General features: G+C 33.1%; 1 protein-coding gene across 2 annotated transcripts in view; it reads left to right on the top strand.

The window, feature by feature from the left end:
* Nucleotides 1-615: 615 nt before the first annotated feature.
* LOC125057594 (zinc finger protein 883) overlaps nt 616-19,209 on the top strand; it is a 46,288-nt gene continuing 27,694 nt past the window's right edge. For both annotated transcript variants that reach the window (XM_047661379.1, XM_047661378.1), the window contains exon 1: nt 616-1,086. In XM_047661379.1, coding sequence (XP_047517335.1) covers nt 1,002-1,086 — 85 coding nt within the window. In that variant the 5' untranslated portion in view covers nt 616-1,001. The remainder of the gene's footprint in view (nt 1,087-19,209) is intronic.

Raw genomic sequence — 19,209 nt, 5'->3', positions numbered from 1 at the left:
TTTTTACGCGAATCGTTTTTAAAGGGTTTCGTCATAATTGCGAAGCGTCCGATTATGTTATGTCCGATAACACGGGATAACTTAATCAAGGCTGATTAAGTTTACTAACAAAGCTCCCTAAAAGCTCATTAGTAATTATGTTAATGTTAATTTGAAACTTCTCTTTATGATATTATAAATATGTACAGGTACGATATATTTGCACAATATTGATTTGTACTTATTGATACATAAATATAAAAAAGCTAATATAATTTCCTTGAAGCTTTCTTAAGGCTCAATATAAACAAACGTAGCGTTCTCTACGCATGTCTCGAGTGAACGCGGGAAACTTATTTTCCCGCCTTTTCCACGCGCCAACATTTGCTAGAATTTAACTCACATGAATCTAATTAGAATATTTCCCAACTTAAATTCAACTGTAATACATACAGCGCTATAAAATGCACATTTAAAATTTTAATTACGACGAATAAGAAAATATTATGAAAAGCTTGTATAGACGAATTGATGAAAACCGTTATTGCATTTATGTATTGAAAAGTTGATCAAGTAATGCATAATTATGAAAAGGTTGGTGCTGTTTCAGATCCTCCCGTTTGTAGGGGGAACAAAAAAAGGCAGCTTCAGTCTCGCAGCAACCGCGGCTCGCGCCGGCCGCATCAAAACGATATTTTATTTTTACATTACGTATTTGGTTTCGCGTAGACTTGGACGGCGGTAGTTGAGCGGCGCGTTTTGTGCAACAAAATTGTGTTTTTGGACCCTAAAATGGAACAAAATGAACATTTGGATAATAAAATAATAATTGATCACCCGGCAAAATTGTTTACCGCAACTTAACGCAGTTCAAACTAGAATTTATTTTCGTTTATTACATTTGTTTCACATTTGTTTATTAGCAACGACATATTGGGTTCGATTGATTTGTTATTTTTACGTTTCCAATGAAACTGTAACTTGAAGAAACTGTACTCCCGGACGGAAAGAGAAAAAGGAAGATGGCGCTAGCTTCTTCTGTGAGCTTGTATTACTCCATCGTGCAACGGGCCGCAAGACATTACTTAGAAGATTATTGTCACACAGGTAATATTTTCATATTTTTCAGTTGTAGACAGCCGACTGTGTTCATATTATATTCGTTTAATAATGCGCGGGATGTTGTAAGATTTATTAAAATATTATATTTAAACTATGTACATATCCTATACAAAGTTATTAGGTTGAGGAATTAAAATATGAAGCAACCGTTAAAAAATTAATAGCTAAATTTAATTCATACTATAATAAATTGAAAAACGATATTGGTCGTTCCTAATGGACGACTCTGAGTACGGCATCTATCTAAATATTGCATTAAACTTAAAAAAAAGCAAGTTTTTTTAAAGATTAAAAAGAACAAAAATATAAACTGACTAAAGTATTTAATAAATTTCTGTAAACAAATATAAATAGTTACATTAAATATTATAAATTATTAATAGTTAGTTGTATCACATCGTTATTATCTAATGAACAGATAAAAACTGCATAAATCTTCCAATAGGTTGTCTTTTTATTGTTTTCAGTGTCATTGTAAGTCTTTATTAAAATGTCATATTTTAATTAATCGTGTCATAAAAAAATAATTTATTAATATTATAACAAAAATTAGGTCTATGGAAATTAATATTAATCGATACAATTGTTGTAGGAACAAATTAATCGAAAATATTATTAAGGAATCGTAAATTTAACCCGTCGGGTAATCTGTCAGTTAATATGCCCGCCTCAAAGACAGTTACGATAACTTAATACGTATTGTGAATTGTTATTTTATTAGTGTCTTATTCTGTATAAATAGCTAGAACGTATATTATCTATTAATTACCAATAGTTTTTTTTTTTTAATTGTAGAGATACTATCTATATGTTGTAACGATTTTGTAAGTTAGTAATTTCTTTAACTGAAGTACTGATGTTGAAGTTCCATATAGAAATATTATTCCTTACATAATCTAAAATAATGGTATAAATATTTTTTAGAAAAATGGAGTATTTAAAAAGATTGCAGGAACTTAATTAACTTAATATATTCACGAAATGTTTCTTCTCAATCAACGACTCTCAGTACGGGATAAGTAAAGTTAATCGCGCCAGTTAATTTCCTTTCTTTCCTCATATACTTCACAACTTATTCTCAACGAAAGCGCGGATATGTCAACGAATCTATTTGTAATTTATGTTTCAAAGAAATATTGATATCACAATAATTTGAACAAAGTATAAAAACCAAAAATATAAAACCAAAGTATTCAAATTTAAATAAAAATCAATAAAACAGAAGAATTTCAATTTACTCCTACGCAAAAAGTTTAGAAAATTGTCGTAGGTTCGATCCCTGGCTGTGCAATGGACTTTCTTTCTATGTGTGCATTAAAAATTCGCTCGAACGCAGGAAACCAGCTTGCCTAAGACCCAAATAGTCGACGGCGTGTTTCAGGAGTGGGCTGATCACCTACTTGCCTATTAGATTGACAAATTATCATGAAACAGATACAGAAATCTGAGGCCCAGTTTATATGTATGTATGACGTATTACATAAGCACATTACAAATCAATTAATTAAAATATGGTATTTTATTTAATACGAAACAGATAAAGACTATAATATAAACATAAACTAAATAAATACAATATCAAAGCCCTAAGAAGTACAAAAGTACTTTAAAATGACGCAATTAATTCCTTTTACATGAACTTGTGCGTTGAATTTTGCAAGGTCTCAGTAACATTATAATTAATTACGCGCCAATCATAATCAATAAAAGTTTTATCATTAATATGTTATTCAAAAGTCTTACAACGCATTTTACCAAACGTGTACAGTCGTGTAGGGAAAGTATTACAATTAAAATTTTAACTGTCTCAATAAATTACTTGCAAAATTATGTAGATATAACATAAGGATTTTTCCTTAAATATGTTGAAAAAAGATAGTTACTTGAGATATAATTATAACCAATAGATAGATTGATTAAATAGATAGATAGATTTAATTTGGCGCCTGATAGATAGTACCGGTATTAGAGCTGGTGCTTTCCTCGCTCAACGAATAAGTATCGCAATACAGTGGGGAAATGCTGCCAGCATTCACAGCCACAGGGACCAAACTTAAAATTTGATTTAATTTTCTATTTATCAATATTTTATTATTATTACTATGTAGGTTAAGCATATTGTAATTACTGTGTGTTTGTGTGTTAGACATCAATTATAGACACTATATTTATGGTGTAACTGTATTTTAAACTAAATTTAACGATGTATATCAAATTATATATGGATACAAAAATACTACAGAAGTTAAGAAAAACACAATAAAAAGAAAAAGCGTTAAGTATTAGTATGAACAACGCATAAAATTGCTATACATTAAACCACTTTTCCATGCGATTGTCCACTTAGAAACCAGTCCTGTACCGTCGCGCCGTTCAAACCAGTTGGACGATAATCGCATCGGGCGCGGTGCGTTTATATGCAAATGCGGTGCATCTCTTAAAGGTCAAGGTCGAGATAGTGCACTTTTGCGTGCCACTGTACCTATTCGAGCCTTGGACTTGGCAATATGGTAATAGGAAATTTCGTTTTCGTACTCATTTTAAATATCTTACGAAATAATCCGTATAGGGGTGTAATGGATCTATTTTTAAAAATAAAGTTGATTATAATAATAATAGGTAGCTAATAAGCTACCTGGATTATATTGGCAATTTTCTGCGACCTCTACGACTAATAATAATAATTTATTTGCAAGAATTTGGTACAAAATCTAAACTTCAAATTTCTGTTGTTCTTACACAATTAAAAGGTAGAATTTTACATAGTAGTTGCATACATTATCAATGATATCATCAATACATAATTAAAATATATTATCACATTATCAAATTATTATTCATTATAATGTTTCACTCAATCATTCATAGAATAATATTTTCCAAAAGTAATGTATTAAGTCGATTTTTAAAAACCAGTCGGAAGCCGTTTGAATGTTTTTGGTAAATTATTACCTTGATTTCTATAGAACAAGTGTTTTTCTTTACAATTCCAGTTTAATTTTTGGTATAATTTGTCCTTATGTCTTCTTAGGCAGTCAATTCCCGTTGAGTAAATAATATTTATGTTTTTATGAACAAAAGTTATATTTAATGTTTAAAGAACTTTATTTCTCATTACAAAACTATTTTTTTATTTACATGAAAAATTTAATATTATATACGAACGAGATACACGTCGCCATCAGCTAGCCCAATTTTAGTCTAATGGGCTCATTCTGATGTGTATCTTTAATGCCCTTTTAAACTGATTAATCACGCTAATGTTACGAACCTTAGACGGCAACTGATTAAACAATTGCACACCCTCATACCTAATAGATCTCTTTAAATAATTTGTGCGCGGCTTTGGCAAGATAAGCAAACTCGCTCGACGAGTATTGCGTTTAGTGGTGTATTTTATTTTATTAAATGATAAGTTACTATGTAGAGAGTTATTTAAAAAAAAAATTATAAGGATACAGGTGCTATAAACATATAGTTGTTACATATATTTCAGTCTATTTACATAAAACCATAACGAATTACATGACTCCTATCTCAGTAATCACACAGTAGTGTTCCGCAGGTTTTAAGGTTATAGCTCCTAATTTATTCGAAATAAACTCTTAACGATCTAAGAATTGACTTTTATGTAAGTGAGAATCAAAGCTGTGTATTAAATCCCCTAAAATCATATTTTATGTTGTACCTTACCGTGTCCTTTTCAGTAGGAATGGAAAAATACTTCGTAACTTTAATTAACAGAAATATTACATAGGTAACCATTATATAATAAGAATTAATATGACTCAAGCGTTCGTGATATTTAAAATTTAATGATATTAAGGGTCTGTTTCACAATGTACGGATAAGTTCTACATAAGTTCCAAATTAGCTATTTACTACTTATTGGTAGGATAAACACTATTGTTGCGTTTCACGACTGTCAGATAGCGCTATTCGTCACATAAAGTCCATCATAAGTTATGAGTCCAATGAATGTCAAATAGCACAATTTATCTTCCGAATAATTTATGTGTTGCATAGCTATTTGGTACTTTATCCATACATTGTGAAACAGACCCTAAGAGTAAGTAAATAAACCAGTGGCGCTGCAACCTTTTTAGGTCTCGGATTTCTGTATCCGTTTCGAGATGTTTCTTCTAATAGGCAAGAAAGTGATCAGTTTTATGTCTCGACACACGCTATTGGCGTTGGGGCTAAGACATGCCCGTTTCCTCGCGATGTTTTCCTTCACCGTGTTAAATGCAAAAAAAGTCCATTGGTGCACAGCCGGGCATCGTACCTACGACCTCAGGTATGAACTCGCTGAAGCCACTAGGCAAACACAGCAGCTCTCCTTAAGACTTATGTTAAAACAATATATGCATTAATGAAACAAAATTGCAGACTTCTAAATAAGAAATTTTTAGTTGAGTACCTATCTGCACCATTATGGAACGTTTCATACTAGATTATACACTTGTGGCTTTTTGTATAATTTCGTCAGACACTGGTTAAATTATACCAGCCAATGCCACAAGTCCTGCCAACTTCAGTAAGAGGTACTCAGCTATTACCAGGATAAGGAAAATTATGGGAATTTTTTTTTTTTTTTTAATTCTTCAATTCAAAGCTGAACCTTTTTTATTCATATATCACATATATTAAAATATTATAATTTTGTGGGTACCTTTAGCATTTCATTTATTTTTGTCTGCCCCAAACCCCATGAGTACTTTAATCAGTATTTAGAAAAAAGATCAACGCGTGATCATAAAAGCTTTTACTAACTTCGTGGTAACTTTCTATGATAAAAACTATTGATAATTATAAAACGATAAATGAGCGACAAAAAGCCGATTCGAAGTGTTAAAAATGGCACCAAATGCAAGTACAAAGATTATTTTTATCACAGTGTGAAGATGTTGCGAAGTAACTCAAACATAAGTATGATATCATCTAAGTATAATCTTTTTTTGTTTAATGGGCAGTTTCAGCAGCTAAGTTATACTTAAATTTCGAGGAAATATTTGTGGTTTTGTCTTCTTCCATTAAAATGCTGCTTTTTTATGTAGAACAGGGAACACTCAATGGCCGAGGGCTCACGAGTCACGAGTTTTAAGAAAGCTCTTTTTGAAAGTCCTAAGACCCTAAGTCGAATTGGTTCGGAAATACTTCAGTTGGTAGCTGATTCCATATAGTGGTGCTGCATAGCAAAAACTGCTTTAAAAACGCTCAGTTGTGGAACAACGGACGTCGTGGTGATACGGGTGGAATTCCGTATTCTGCCTCGACATCCGATGATAAAATATTTATTAGGTTGTATTCTATACATTTTTATCTTCTCTCTTAAATATATAAACTATGCCTTTTATCTAAATACTAACCTTATCCATAAAAACAATCAGTCCAACAGAGTTTTAATAATACATGTCTTTTTTACATAATAGTCTTAATAAACAAAAGATTATAGATGATAACTGAACTCACTATAAATTGAATGTCTAATAAACAAAACCTTTCTTTAATGGCGTTAAGCTTACCTCATAATTTATTGAACCACTAAAATGTTAATAGACTGGGTGATTGGTTACAAGGCTTAGTGAGGCATTGTTCCGCTCCAAGTGATGGTAATCAGGTGGCAAGCTTGGACAATGTTACGGTTAACTATACCGTTGGCTAATTGAAGCCAATGGTGATAGCAGACGGTGAGATTTGGGCATAAAAATGTAATGCAAAAAAACAAAGTGACATTCCAAATTCAAATTTCTACTTTTAAATTTAGAACACGAAAAGTGTTCTAAATGGTGGTCTTAGGGTCTGTTTCACAATGTACGGATAAGTTCTACATAAGTTCCAAATTAGCTATTTATTACTTATTGGTAGGATAAACACTATTGTTGCGTTTCACGACTGTCAGATAGCGCTATTCGTCACATAAAGTCCATCATAAGCTATGAGTCCGATGAATGTCAAATAGCACTATTTATCTTCCAAATAATTTATGTGTTGCATAGCTATTTGGTACTTTATCCATACATTGTGAAACAGACCCTTAGTAATACACCGTGAACTTCGTTTCGCCGTGTTTTTTTATTTAGCCTATGTTTTTAGAAGCTACATATTAACACATGGAACATTTTGCAACCCCATAGAGACTGTTCGCTTTTCCGAACTCTAACCATTTTTTCTACTATTTTCTTTTCTTTTGGCAGGTATTGGTTAAATACTATAAAATAAAATAAATCAGTAGCGCTACATAACATTACATACATACAAATATTTTTAATAACGGGAATAGACATCTGTCGAAGTACCTACCTACCTAGACATAGGGAGTAATTGGCTGTGACAAAAATTAAACTAGAATTGTATAGGAAAATCATCTTTTGTATGGCAATCATGGTTTATAATAATTTACCAAAAACATTAAAAGATCTTTGTACTAGAGTTTTTAAAAATGGACTTAATGTACTACTTTGGGGAAAAAAATATTATTCTATTATTGATTATTTGCGTGAAACATTATAATTAATATTAATTTGATAAGGTAATAATATATCTTAATAATGTGATGATGTACTTATCAAATAATATAAGAATTTACTATATGACTCATAATGAAACTGTAACTTCTATTCTACCTTTTAAGACAAATTTGCACGCCATTATGTGTGGCAGAATATGCGAACATTAGATTGTACCACCATAAATTTTTGTACCATATACAAATATTATTATTAAAAAAAATCAGTCAGCGTTACAACTTTTTTAGGTCTGGGCCTCAGATTTCTGTATCTGTTTCATGATCATTTGTTCATTTTATCGGCAAGTAGGTGATCAGCCTCCTGTGCCTGATACAAGCCGTCGACTTTTTGGGTCTAAGGCAAGTCGGTTTCCTCACGATGTTTTCATTCACCGATCGAGCGAATGTTAAATGCGCACATAGAAAGAGAGTCCATTGGTTCACAGCCGGAGATCTAACCTACGATCCCAGGGATGAGAGTCGTACGATAAAGCCACTTGGCTAACACGGCTCAAATAAATTATTATTATTATTATTACAATATTTTGACCAGATTTCTGTATCTGTTTCATGATCATTTGTCAATCTAATAGGCACGTAGCATTACATTTTGCTCATGCTGTAATAAATCCGATATAGAGATTTGAAATAAAAAAAATATTTCTTATAATTGTAGCTCATTATAAAGGATATTGGCTCACGACCGGATACAGTTTATAAACTTTGAGAGTGTGATTGAACACGTGATATTCGTTTGATAATGGCTTTTAATCGCTTCTACTTGCTATAGCTTTAGAATACATATTTAACCAGTTTTAGCGTAGTGACTTGGCGTGCTACTCTCATCCCTGAGGTCGTAAGTTCGATCCCCGGCCGTGCACCAATGGAGTGTAATTCAATTTGCACATTTAACATTCGCTCGAACAGTGAAGGAAAAAATCGTGAGGAAACCGACTTGCCTTAGACAACAATGCCGGCAACGCACTCGCGAGCCCTCTGGCGTTGAAAGTGTCCATGGGAGGCGGTATCACTTACCATCAGGTGAGCCTCCTGCCCGTTTGCCCCCTGTTCTATAAAAAAAAACCCCAAAACGTTGACGGTGTGTGTCAGGCACAGAAGGCTGATCACCTACAGAAATCTAAGGCCCAGACCTAAAAAGGTTGTAGCGCCACTGATTTATTTAGTTTAATACTAATATTATTATTCTTCTTTAATATTAATATTATTATGCTTCTAATGCAATTGATTGACACATTCGTAGATTTAAAGAGTACAGGTTGAACAGTACACGGGGAATTCCCCTGGAGCAGCATCATTGCGACGGACAATCAACCTCGCGAGAATTAAATAACTAAGAGAATTTTGACGCAAAATTCTATTTTAGGTTTAATATTCAAGGAACCAACAAACCTATTTCATATCACTTAATATCAAGACGTGCGGTCTTATTCAAAAACGTCTACTACATTTGTTAAAGAATATTTTATCACAATTATTTCTTTGCAGAGGCGTTTTGTTTTCGCTTTTGATTCGAACCGTGTGTATGAACTCTATAACAATAGATTATTTTACTCCTACGATGAAGGAATGTGAGGAAAGCCGTATTTTCAATATAAATGAAGAATATGGAAATCGATATAAAAAGAAAACACTGATTATACATAATAAAAAAGTATGTTTAGTTAAAAAAGAAAGTTCACTAGCCCAAACACTAAGACTAGGTCTCTTCCATTTGATATATTAACGATACTTGACATATAAACTACATAATACAATTTTATACGTATTGGCATTAAAAAATAAGAGGTGTTTTTTTCACATTTTATTCGGATCGATTCCCAGAGACACGTCATTTTTAGAAAATCATTGAATGCAGTAATACTTTTCAAAATAAAATAAAGTCTTAATTCACCAAAATATCCTATCTACGATATTTAAGGTACCTTGATGTCCCATAGTCTTGGGACGCCCTGTATATTATAGATTGTAGCTTGTTGAAATTATAATATAACAAATTATTTGAATATTGTTTTGAAGTTAGGGTTAGGGTTGTAGAACTCATTTTCCGCAATTAGACTCCTGATTGGTCCGTTGTGCGTTAAAGTCCTGGCTAATTTAGCCAGCCTAGCTCCTTCCAGAAGCACAGAAGTCTCCTGGGCACTTCACAGGATTCCCGGAGCAAACTCACTGTTCCGAGGAATTCTGCACGTTGATTAGCCACAGCCTCGCATTCCAGGACTACGTGTTTTGTTTTGAGGTTAAAATATACTCATTTAAAAGTTTTATATACCTAGTTACGCATTAATAGCGGTATTACAGCCTCATTTTTTAACACGTGATTAGTGAACTAATAGTTATCAAATTGTAAACAACGACACGTGATTCTAATAATTTACAAACACCGACCAAAGACTGTTATGGAAACAATATTTGAATCAGTAGGCTTCAACCAGACTTTGCTTGAAAGTGTTTTAGTAGGCTTCGCATTCATCAAAGTTCGTTGCCCGGAAACTTCAACCTATTTCAGTTCACGGGATGAAAACGTTTTGTTATCACATTATTTAAATAAATATTATAAATACAGTTATGTGATTTAATATGACTCTATGAAGCTCACGAACTCTCCTTACGAAGATTTCTCTATGGAACTCTAAAAAAGTTAACGACAATTATTATATGATACATCATACCATACCATACATTATAACTATTGATTAGTTACCATACACTAATATATTTTTATATTATAAAAATTATATTCATTATATATCAAATAGAAAAAAATATAGAATATAAAAAAAAATTATAGTATATCAACTTAACAGGTTTAAGTAGTATTTAATCATACAAATGCTATTTTGCTAATTATATATATACATTACATAATAACTGCGGCGACAATATAGGCGAGGAATTAGTTAAAGAAAAATGCTTTAATTAGTTACTATAACAATAATAATAAGCCTTTATTCATCCACATCTTATTGACATACATTTACTACTTTACTACTCTTATATGTGGCCTTTTTTCCAGCTACTCTTTCGATCCCGTCGGCCCATCTATTGATCTGCCCTTGTTCTTTTTAGACCAGTCGATTCGGTTACTGTTCACACAATCTCTCTGTCACTATAATAATCTCTCAAAAAAAGGTCTCAAATAATATAATTTCGTATGAAAAACGTTTCAGTACCTACTTATGTCAAAAGTCAAATTTAATTAAATTAATAATTTCCAACGCTTAGTCGTTTAATACAGCATAATCTCTTTCTCAATTATTACAAGACCTAACTTGCCTTACATCGATAAAAGGCAGAATCTATGGTTCTACCGTCTAGGCCTCGGTATGCGGAATCCGTTGGGCTCACTGGTCTCTGGACTTGGTGGTTTGGTGGTTCGCCCGGGTCTCTGAATACCAGGAGTTACCAGGAATAGTTGATCCCGTAATGATAGTATGAAATCCCTAGAACTTATTTAATTCGGAATATACCTGAAATTTGTCGTCACCAATTCCGCAAAGGCTGGCAACACACCCTCCATAGGCTGTGGTACTTGTCATGGCTGTCATGATCCATCTTTAAAAAAAAAAGCACGTGTCCTAAAAACCTCAATTCTTATACTCTGGTATTTTCCAGTGGTAATGATGATCACATACATACAAACTGATAATCTTCTTTTCTTTCTCGAAGTAAAAACCTAAGCATTATAATTATATATAAGGTAATATACTCACGAAAAGATACGTAAGGGTTGTGCATTCTTGTGCGTATTGACCCGAATACGGCGTAACGCAGGATTGTCAAGGTCAGTCAAGTTCAAGGGCGGGACAACCCTACGCACACAGGTAGGGTGAATTCTTTGGTGTAAGTTTTAAATTTGGGGAACTAAAACTGGGTTTTTAAAGCAAATTAACTTTGTATTCACCATATTTTATAAATAGTGACAGAAATAGAAAAGAAACTCCTCTTTAATTCTTTCTAAAAGCAACACTGATTTGTAGTATGCCCGTACTATCTTTATATTAAATAAAACACATTAACAAAACAAAAAATATTTTTTTTAACGTTTCTAAAAACACTGACCGACTTTTAGAATAAAATACCTTATCAATAATTTTCAGACTAAGATAAGGAACTAAAAGTGTTTAACTTCTGAATTATTTCATAGAAAGTTTGTTGGTGCACAGCTTGAGATCGAACCTTCGACCTCAGGGATGACACTAAAGCGAGTAGGACAACTCTGCTACTAGTTTGAATTTTAACAATGTTTGTATAGTCCATTTATAGACGAAGCTTTAATAAACAATAGAGGAAGTATTTGACGTAATGAATGACGTTCTATATTTAAATTTTTACACATAAAAAGTTCAGTAGCCTAAGCTCAACACAAACAACAGAATACATTCATAGAAAATAGACATAATCGAATCACTCAACTCAACTGGGTAATACTGACCATCCCTTTCCAGCATATGTCTAAAGTTTGCTAACAACCCTATAATAGATCTAGTAAGGCTGTATACACATGTAGCTTTTTCCTAGGCGTGTATTCACAAGAGTTAGTTAATAATACACATAATACAATACCTATACATACATATATATACATAGTATTGACCTAGTGGCTTCAGCGTGCGTCTCTCATCCCTGATGTCGTGCGTTCCCCGGCTGTGCACTAATGGACTTCCTTCTATGTGCTCATTTAACATTCACTCGAACGGTGAAGGAAAACCGGCTTGCCTAAGGACCCAAGACGGCGTGTGTCAGGCACAGGCCTATTAGATTGATAGATATGAAAAATATACACAAATCTGAGGCACAGACCTAAAAAGGTTGTAGCGCCACAGATTATATGGTGAGAAGAACTGTTGTAATTTAAATAAAATAGCTCCAAAACAAAGAATTAGTTGGTATAACAGACTGGTTTACAATTATTCCTGCGTTAAGCACTATACTAAACACACAAGCAATGCTTATAAATTTATATTACATACTAATAAAATAATTTTTAATAATACTTGGCTAATTTTATATAAACTGTGTTTTATATTACATGATCAAATATTAGTTTTTATATAACTAATCTACTTTTTCTTCGCAACTTTATAGGCTTATTTTTATAACTTAAACTACGTATAATATTAGATTTAGCTTCGTTGGTAGATAACCTAACGTCACATTCGTGACCACAGACAATTTTACACCCCTCACAAACATAGACGATAGACTAACAAGTGAACACGCCTAGACAAATAGCGATCAGCTGTCACTAAATGACACTATGAAAAAGGGCCATTCGTGATTAATTTATCATGTAATAGGGATTAATAATTATCATACAAATCTAAATTGTTTTTATTTATTTTGTTAGTGTTCTACACTACGACCATAATCCGTTTAATTGCATAGTTTTACTATAGTATTCATGTCTCATTTCTTCACAACGTTAACACGATTTCACAGAAAGAGATGAAAGACTACTGTAGTTCTTCTTCTTCTTTTGGTGCCTCTCCATTACTGGAGGTTGGCCGCCAGTCTCGTGAAGCGTGTCACATCCTGTGCTAGCTCTGCCGCAGTCGCAATAACCGTGTGCATTACCTACAGTAGTTAAAATAGCGACATTATTAATGGTAAATTATGGGTGTTTATCTTTTCTTTAAACAAATATTGATGATGTCGAAACAACTGTTTTTCTAATAATCCAACTAAAAAAGATCTAGTCATCACAATGTAGGACGCAAACATGTAATTATTACCATAGAACAGTTAAACTTTCAATATAAGTAGACAGTGTATTGTCTATAATTTTGTCTACATTGTATATTTATCTGTGCACGTGACCTCGCGTGAACATACGGATAGCCGCATACACGATAGCAGGAACAAGTGTTAGGCGGAAGCGATGCTTTAATTCGAAATTCAAATCTTACAGTATGTATTAACAATTTTCTTTATTCATTGTACGATGGATTAGTTTGGAGTTAAAACAGCGTCTTAAGAATGATTTAGTGTTTATATAGATCTATAAGAGTGATATTCAGAAACGAAATTTTTGCGCGAACTGCGACTTCCGAATGTCAGAATTCAATACGATTTTGACGTACTGGATTCAGACTAAACGCTAAGTCTCCTTTCTAAATCATACCCTAAGAATAATTTTAGAGAATCAAACAACTTTTTTATTATAAACACAACTTTATATATGGAAGAATATCAGAGGCACAGTCGATTGAGTACTCCGTGGTAATAATCTTCTAAATCTATTTTATTTCTTTTGACTTATCCCACACTTTTTACTTGGACACTAATGTGATATAATGCTTACTCTATGAAGCGTCTTCGATATATTTACGAGCACATACTTACACACGTTTTCACTTGATAACTTTATGACACAGTAATTATTCATCTTTGATATAGAAAAGTCCTATCGTTATACGTGCGAATACTTACTATGAGGTTTTTTAAAAAAAATATCTAAGGTTATCTCTAAAATCTAAGTATCGACTACAAACACGTTATATATCCTACTGCACTTCTGTACCATCCTTCTTAAATAAGTAGAAGAGGTAACTTGCGTTAAGAGGTCCAGTATGGTACGGACTAGACAGTCAGTTGTACAGATTATTTTTCTCAAACTAAAAGCCTGCTATATAAAAGATAACACACAATATGACAAGGCATTTTCTGAGAAAAACTCATGTGACAAAATTGAAGTGTCAATATTTTTTACTCAGTTCTTATACTAAATTATCAAACAGTAACAAAGTTACATAAGTAAAAGAGGTAACTTCACAAGAGGTCGCGTATGGTACGGGCCAAATAGTCAGTTTTACGGATAATTTTTCTTAAGCTAAAAACAGCCAGCTAGAGATAACACACAATATGACAAGGCATTTTCTGGCGACAAAATTGAAGTGTCAATATTTTTTGGACAGCTCTTCACTCAAATATCAAACAGTACCAAAGTTACATAAGTAAAAGAGGTAACTTCAGAAGAGGTCACGAATGGTACGGGACAGAGAGTCAGTTTTACGGATTATTTTTCTTAAGCTTAAAACAGCCAGCTATATAAGAGATAACACACAATATGACAAGGCATTTTCTGGGAAAAACTCTGGCGAGAAAATTAAAAAGTTTCAATATTTTTTACACAGTTCTTGACCAAAATAAAAACACTAACAAAGTTACATAAGTAGAAGTGGTAACTTCAGAAGAGGTCGCGTATGATACAGACCAGACAGAAAGTTGGCATAAAAATAATCCCTAAGATTCTTTTTATGAAGCTAAAACAGCCAGCTTTATAAGACAACACACATTGACAAGGCATTTTCATCCTTGATTTTCTCAGAAGACCAAATTGAAAAGTTTATAAATTTTTACGCAGTACTAGCACGACCAAGTCGGCATGACGTCGTGTGACACACATTGAAGTTCCGCCGTCTGTACGTCTGTCTGGGCGCGGTAATTGCATAACCCCGGTCAATGCCATCTAATTGTTTAGCATACGTAAACATACTACGTCTTACGCGTTTTATATGTAAATTGTATGTTTTTACTGACGGATATGTTTAAATGATATCTTAATACTTTGATTGGAATAACGTATTAATTTATATGAAAATCAACCTGCTTATAGAATGGACTCGTACAAAAAAACTAAAAACTGTTTATAAAAGGGGACCATTTCTTTAGTTTTCTTAATATGGTTGCTGGAAAAGCACTAATCACGATATAGTTTATTATCCTTGAGAATTTCGCTTCAAATGACCAATTCAAAAGAAAGCAAATGTATTGGCCGTGATATTGTTCCAACATCGCAAACCCTGACCTCACTAATGGTCACAAGTGGCTCAATTGACGGACGTGACGTCACCACACTTCCTCCCCTAATTGCCCCGAGATGCGTCCGCGCAGAATTAATCTACACAATACAATGCACTTTTTATTCACTTCTCAGACGATTTATTTAGACTTTTAAGTTACGATAGATTTGAGATTTTATTGCTAAATTGGTGACGGACTGGCTTAATAGATATTATAATCCGTTCTAAACTTTGGTAACTACTACTACTACTAACTAACTAACTAACTAAATAGTAAAATTTTCCACTTACAATATTTTTCAGTTTCCTTAATTGACTTGTTAATTGGCCTGTCCCCGCTTAACCCAGCTTGAATTTTATTTTGAAAATAAATATATAGCCAAGAACTAAGAGATAACGTAGCATTTTTTTGGTGAAAGAAATTGATATCTGACCATTTTTGAATTTGTTCAACGAGCAGTGTTGGCCTAGTGGCTTCAGCGTGCGACTCTCAAACCTGAGATCGTAGGTTCGATCCCCTGCTGTGCACCAATGGACTTTCTTTCTAAGTGCGCATTTAAGATTTGCTCTAACGGTGAAGGAAAACCGACATGTCTTAGACCCAATAAGTCGATGGCGTGTATCAGGCACTGGAGGCTGATCACTTACTTACCTATTAGATTTAAAAATGATCATGAAACAGATTCAGAAATCTGAGGCCAAGACCTAAAGAGGTTGTAGCGCCACTGATTTATTTCATTTTTTGAGTTTGTTCATTACATACCAATCTCCCGAAACTATAATCTTCAGCACATATGCTATCAGTTTTTATTGTTTTAAACCTATGTTAATCAACATACTAGTACAAAATATCAACCCGTTTTTACATCCACACAAAAACATTAAAAAGGAAACTGTAATTACAAGTTTTTCATTCGCGTCGCAATTAAAATAATTAAAATTTATCAGTGCAGGTAAACAATAAGCAAGACAATAGGAAAGTAATTTCGAGAGCCTCTAAAAAGCCTAAAAGCAACTCATTCTGTCGCCTAGCAACTGAAAAATGCATTCGGGAGACAAAAGCACGCTATTACGACGCCCAGGATTAGCCCTATTGACACTACGTTACCAATTAAAAAGGGAGGGGTGCGTTTTCGTCTCGATTTTTTCAACAGACGCTTTTTCAGGCCGCGGGTGCCCCCCCATACCCCACCGCTGTAGAAAAATCAATAACGCAGCAGTTTTTTCCGCGCGTAAAGCATGCACCGACACGGCGTGTCTATGTGTGGGTGCAACACATAGCTAGGGATGTCAGTTTTCTTTTTTAAAACGCTCCGTGCCTTTGATTAGGATATGACGAGCTTATGAAGCTTTTTTGATACTTTGTTTCATCTTGAGACTGCTGTCAATATGCAGATGAATGTAGGGTTGATCTGATGAATTTCTCACTAATTAGCATGAAGACTTTCGTTAATGAAATCGCATTATCATAATCTATTTGACATATATTTGTAAGGAATTTAGTAAAAACTAGGCGATTAAAGCTACGTTATCCGAAACTGCTATAAAACTTTAGTGATGAGAATAAATATATTTTTCATTTGTGCTCTTAGAAATAAAATGTGACTAACAGAATCCTACGTGCTGTAAAGATAAAAAAACATAAAAGATATTTTCCAAGACACGTGAAGAGCAACAGGCGGGTGAAAAAGAAAAAAGAAAAACAATAGAACACCTCCCTTCCTTCGCCTTGCTTTAATGCGGTGTTATACATTCTAACGGGGTTACATACAATTTTTACATTTGTCCAGCGAATCCGACTCTTTCAAAGGTTACTTATCTCATATACTACTAATTGAATGCTGATAAATTCTGTAATAAGACCAAAACACGTGTTTCATTAATTGCTCACTAAATTGAAAGGAAGCTAAAATGCTATTTAATTACTTATTAAAAAAATTTGCTTGATAAAAATTGCGATATGAAAATATCTTTATGTTCTGCTCTGAATGGTTTTTATTGCTATTCAGATTTATTTGAAAAGGACCTCATAACTCGTTTTTGAAAAGGACCGCAGTAAAATGAGGAACTGATTCGTTGAATGACGTATATCGCTCGGGCCAAAGGACTAAAACGACCTTGGGGTATGAAAGAACTTCCGCGAGTCTTTATTACGCTCAAATGAATAGCGAGACAATAAATATATTTGCATACATTCCAAATATTCAATACGGCAACCGCACATCACTAATTGCGAACGCAGACTAACGTAAAAAAGCATCACATTGAAAATAAAAGAATCGCTTTGCACATTTTTATTTCGCATCGTCCATGACAGAAGTGGTTCCGTCCCGCTCGCACGCTATTGTTTGGTCGCGGATCCCATCATCACTCCATCTTTGTCTGACGCGCACTTTTTTTGAATGTGCAAAAATATAAAAACGCCGAAACGGGTGGGGTGGCCCCCCCTGGGCCCACTTGCAGTTGTGTGCGTCAATAATCGTTGTTTAGGGCTTTGGCCGATCATAGGTCAATACAATGAAATTTATATGCAACGGAATTTAACAGATGAATGCAGCTTATGGCATACTGCATTTAATCTGGAAATACAATTTTGATGAATCTATAAAAATTTCGAAAACCTAAAATTGTTTCCAAACAAAATATACAATGAGATATTAATTTCACAACAGTACAAAAAGGTTTTGAAGTGTCCTATTGTCTTTTCATTTAATAACTAAAGAAACGTGTTGCTTGGTAAAGTTACATTTTACTACTTTACACGACTCCAAAATACCCAATAATTTCCGTAAAAAGTACTATTACTAATCACTCTAATAAATTTTAAATTCCATAACAACATAATTCAAGTACCATAAAGTCTGAAATAATTAAATATCATAGACAAAATGCAACATCATCAGCGTAACGTTTCCTACTTCAAGTGAACACCGAGATGCTCTTATTCAAATGAAAGTAGTTCCGAATGACACTTGCCAAAAAGCGGCGTCTATTTGCAACATACCTTTCTCCTTTCACTTGGCAATTATCATTGCTCTGTTTAAGTAATAGATGTGGTCTTTTGTAAACTGTTTCGTCTATACCACATTTTGTACATTAATCATCAAGAAGCAATAAATTGAATTCTTTTTTGTTTATTTTCAGAATGAAAACCAATTATTCGCTTTTTTGTAACGGTCTTTGTATCATTTAACATTACAATCTAGCCTAACTTAAGACTAATAACTAATTTCAAACTAACCTAATTTATTGTAAGATATTTAACATAAGAAAGTATCCAAAAACACTACTTACAATCTCTGTTAAGAGGAAGACGCTCTGTTTTGTCGATGAATCAATTGCATTATTTTTGAAGTTAAACTTCTTAAATGAGGGTACAATAGAAGATAAGGGACAGAGCGATTGAGACCGATTGAGAAAGAGTGAGAAGGGCGAATTACGTTATAGAAATTCTATTTTTAAAATCAAAATTTCGTAAAGAGAATTTATGAAATATTAGTATTTTATATTTTATGCAAAATAATTTATTGAAATCTCAAATGACGAATTTTAAATTAAAATGCCACATGTTTTTATTATCAAAGAAGTAAATTTGAAAAATTAAATTTATTATTTGTATTAATTTTCGACACTATTAATATTTTAATGACAAATTATTTCATTAAATTCCTAACATATCTTCCTATTTCCCTCCCTCCAAGTCTCGGAAATTTGTATAAATTTGAACAAGAGTTAAGAATTAGTTTGCTAAAGAAGTTTCACTTCTGACATGTACTT

This window comes from Pieris napi, chromosome 16 (assembly GCF_905475465.1).
Source record: "Pieris napi chromosome 16, ilPieNapi1.2, whole genome shotgun sequence".
NCBI lineage: Eukaryota > Metazoa > Arthropoda > Insecta > Lepidoptera > Pieridae > Pieris > Pieris napi.
Note: the sequence above shows the minus strand (reverse complement) of the source record. Positions and strands in the feature narration are given on the sequence as shown.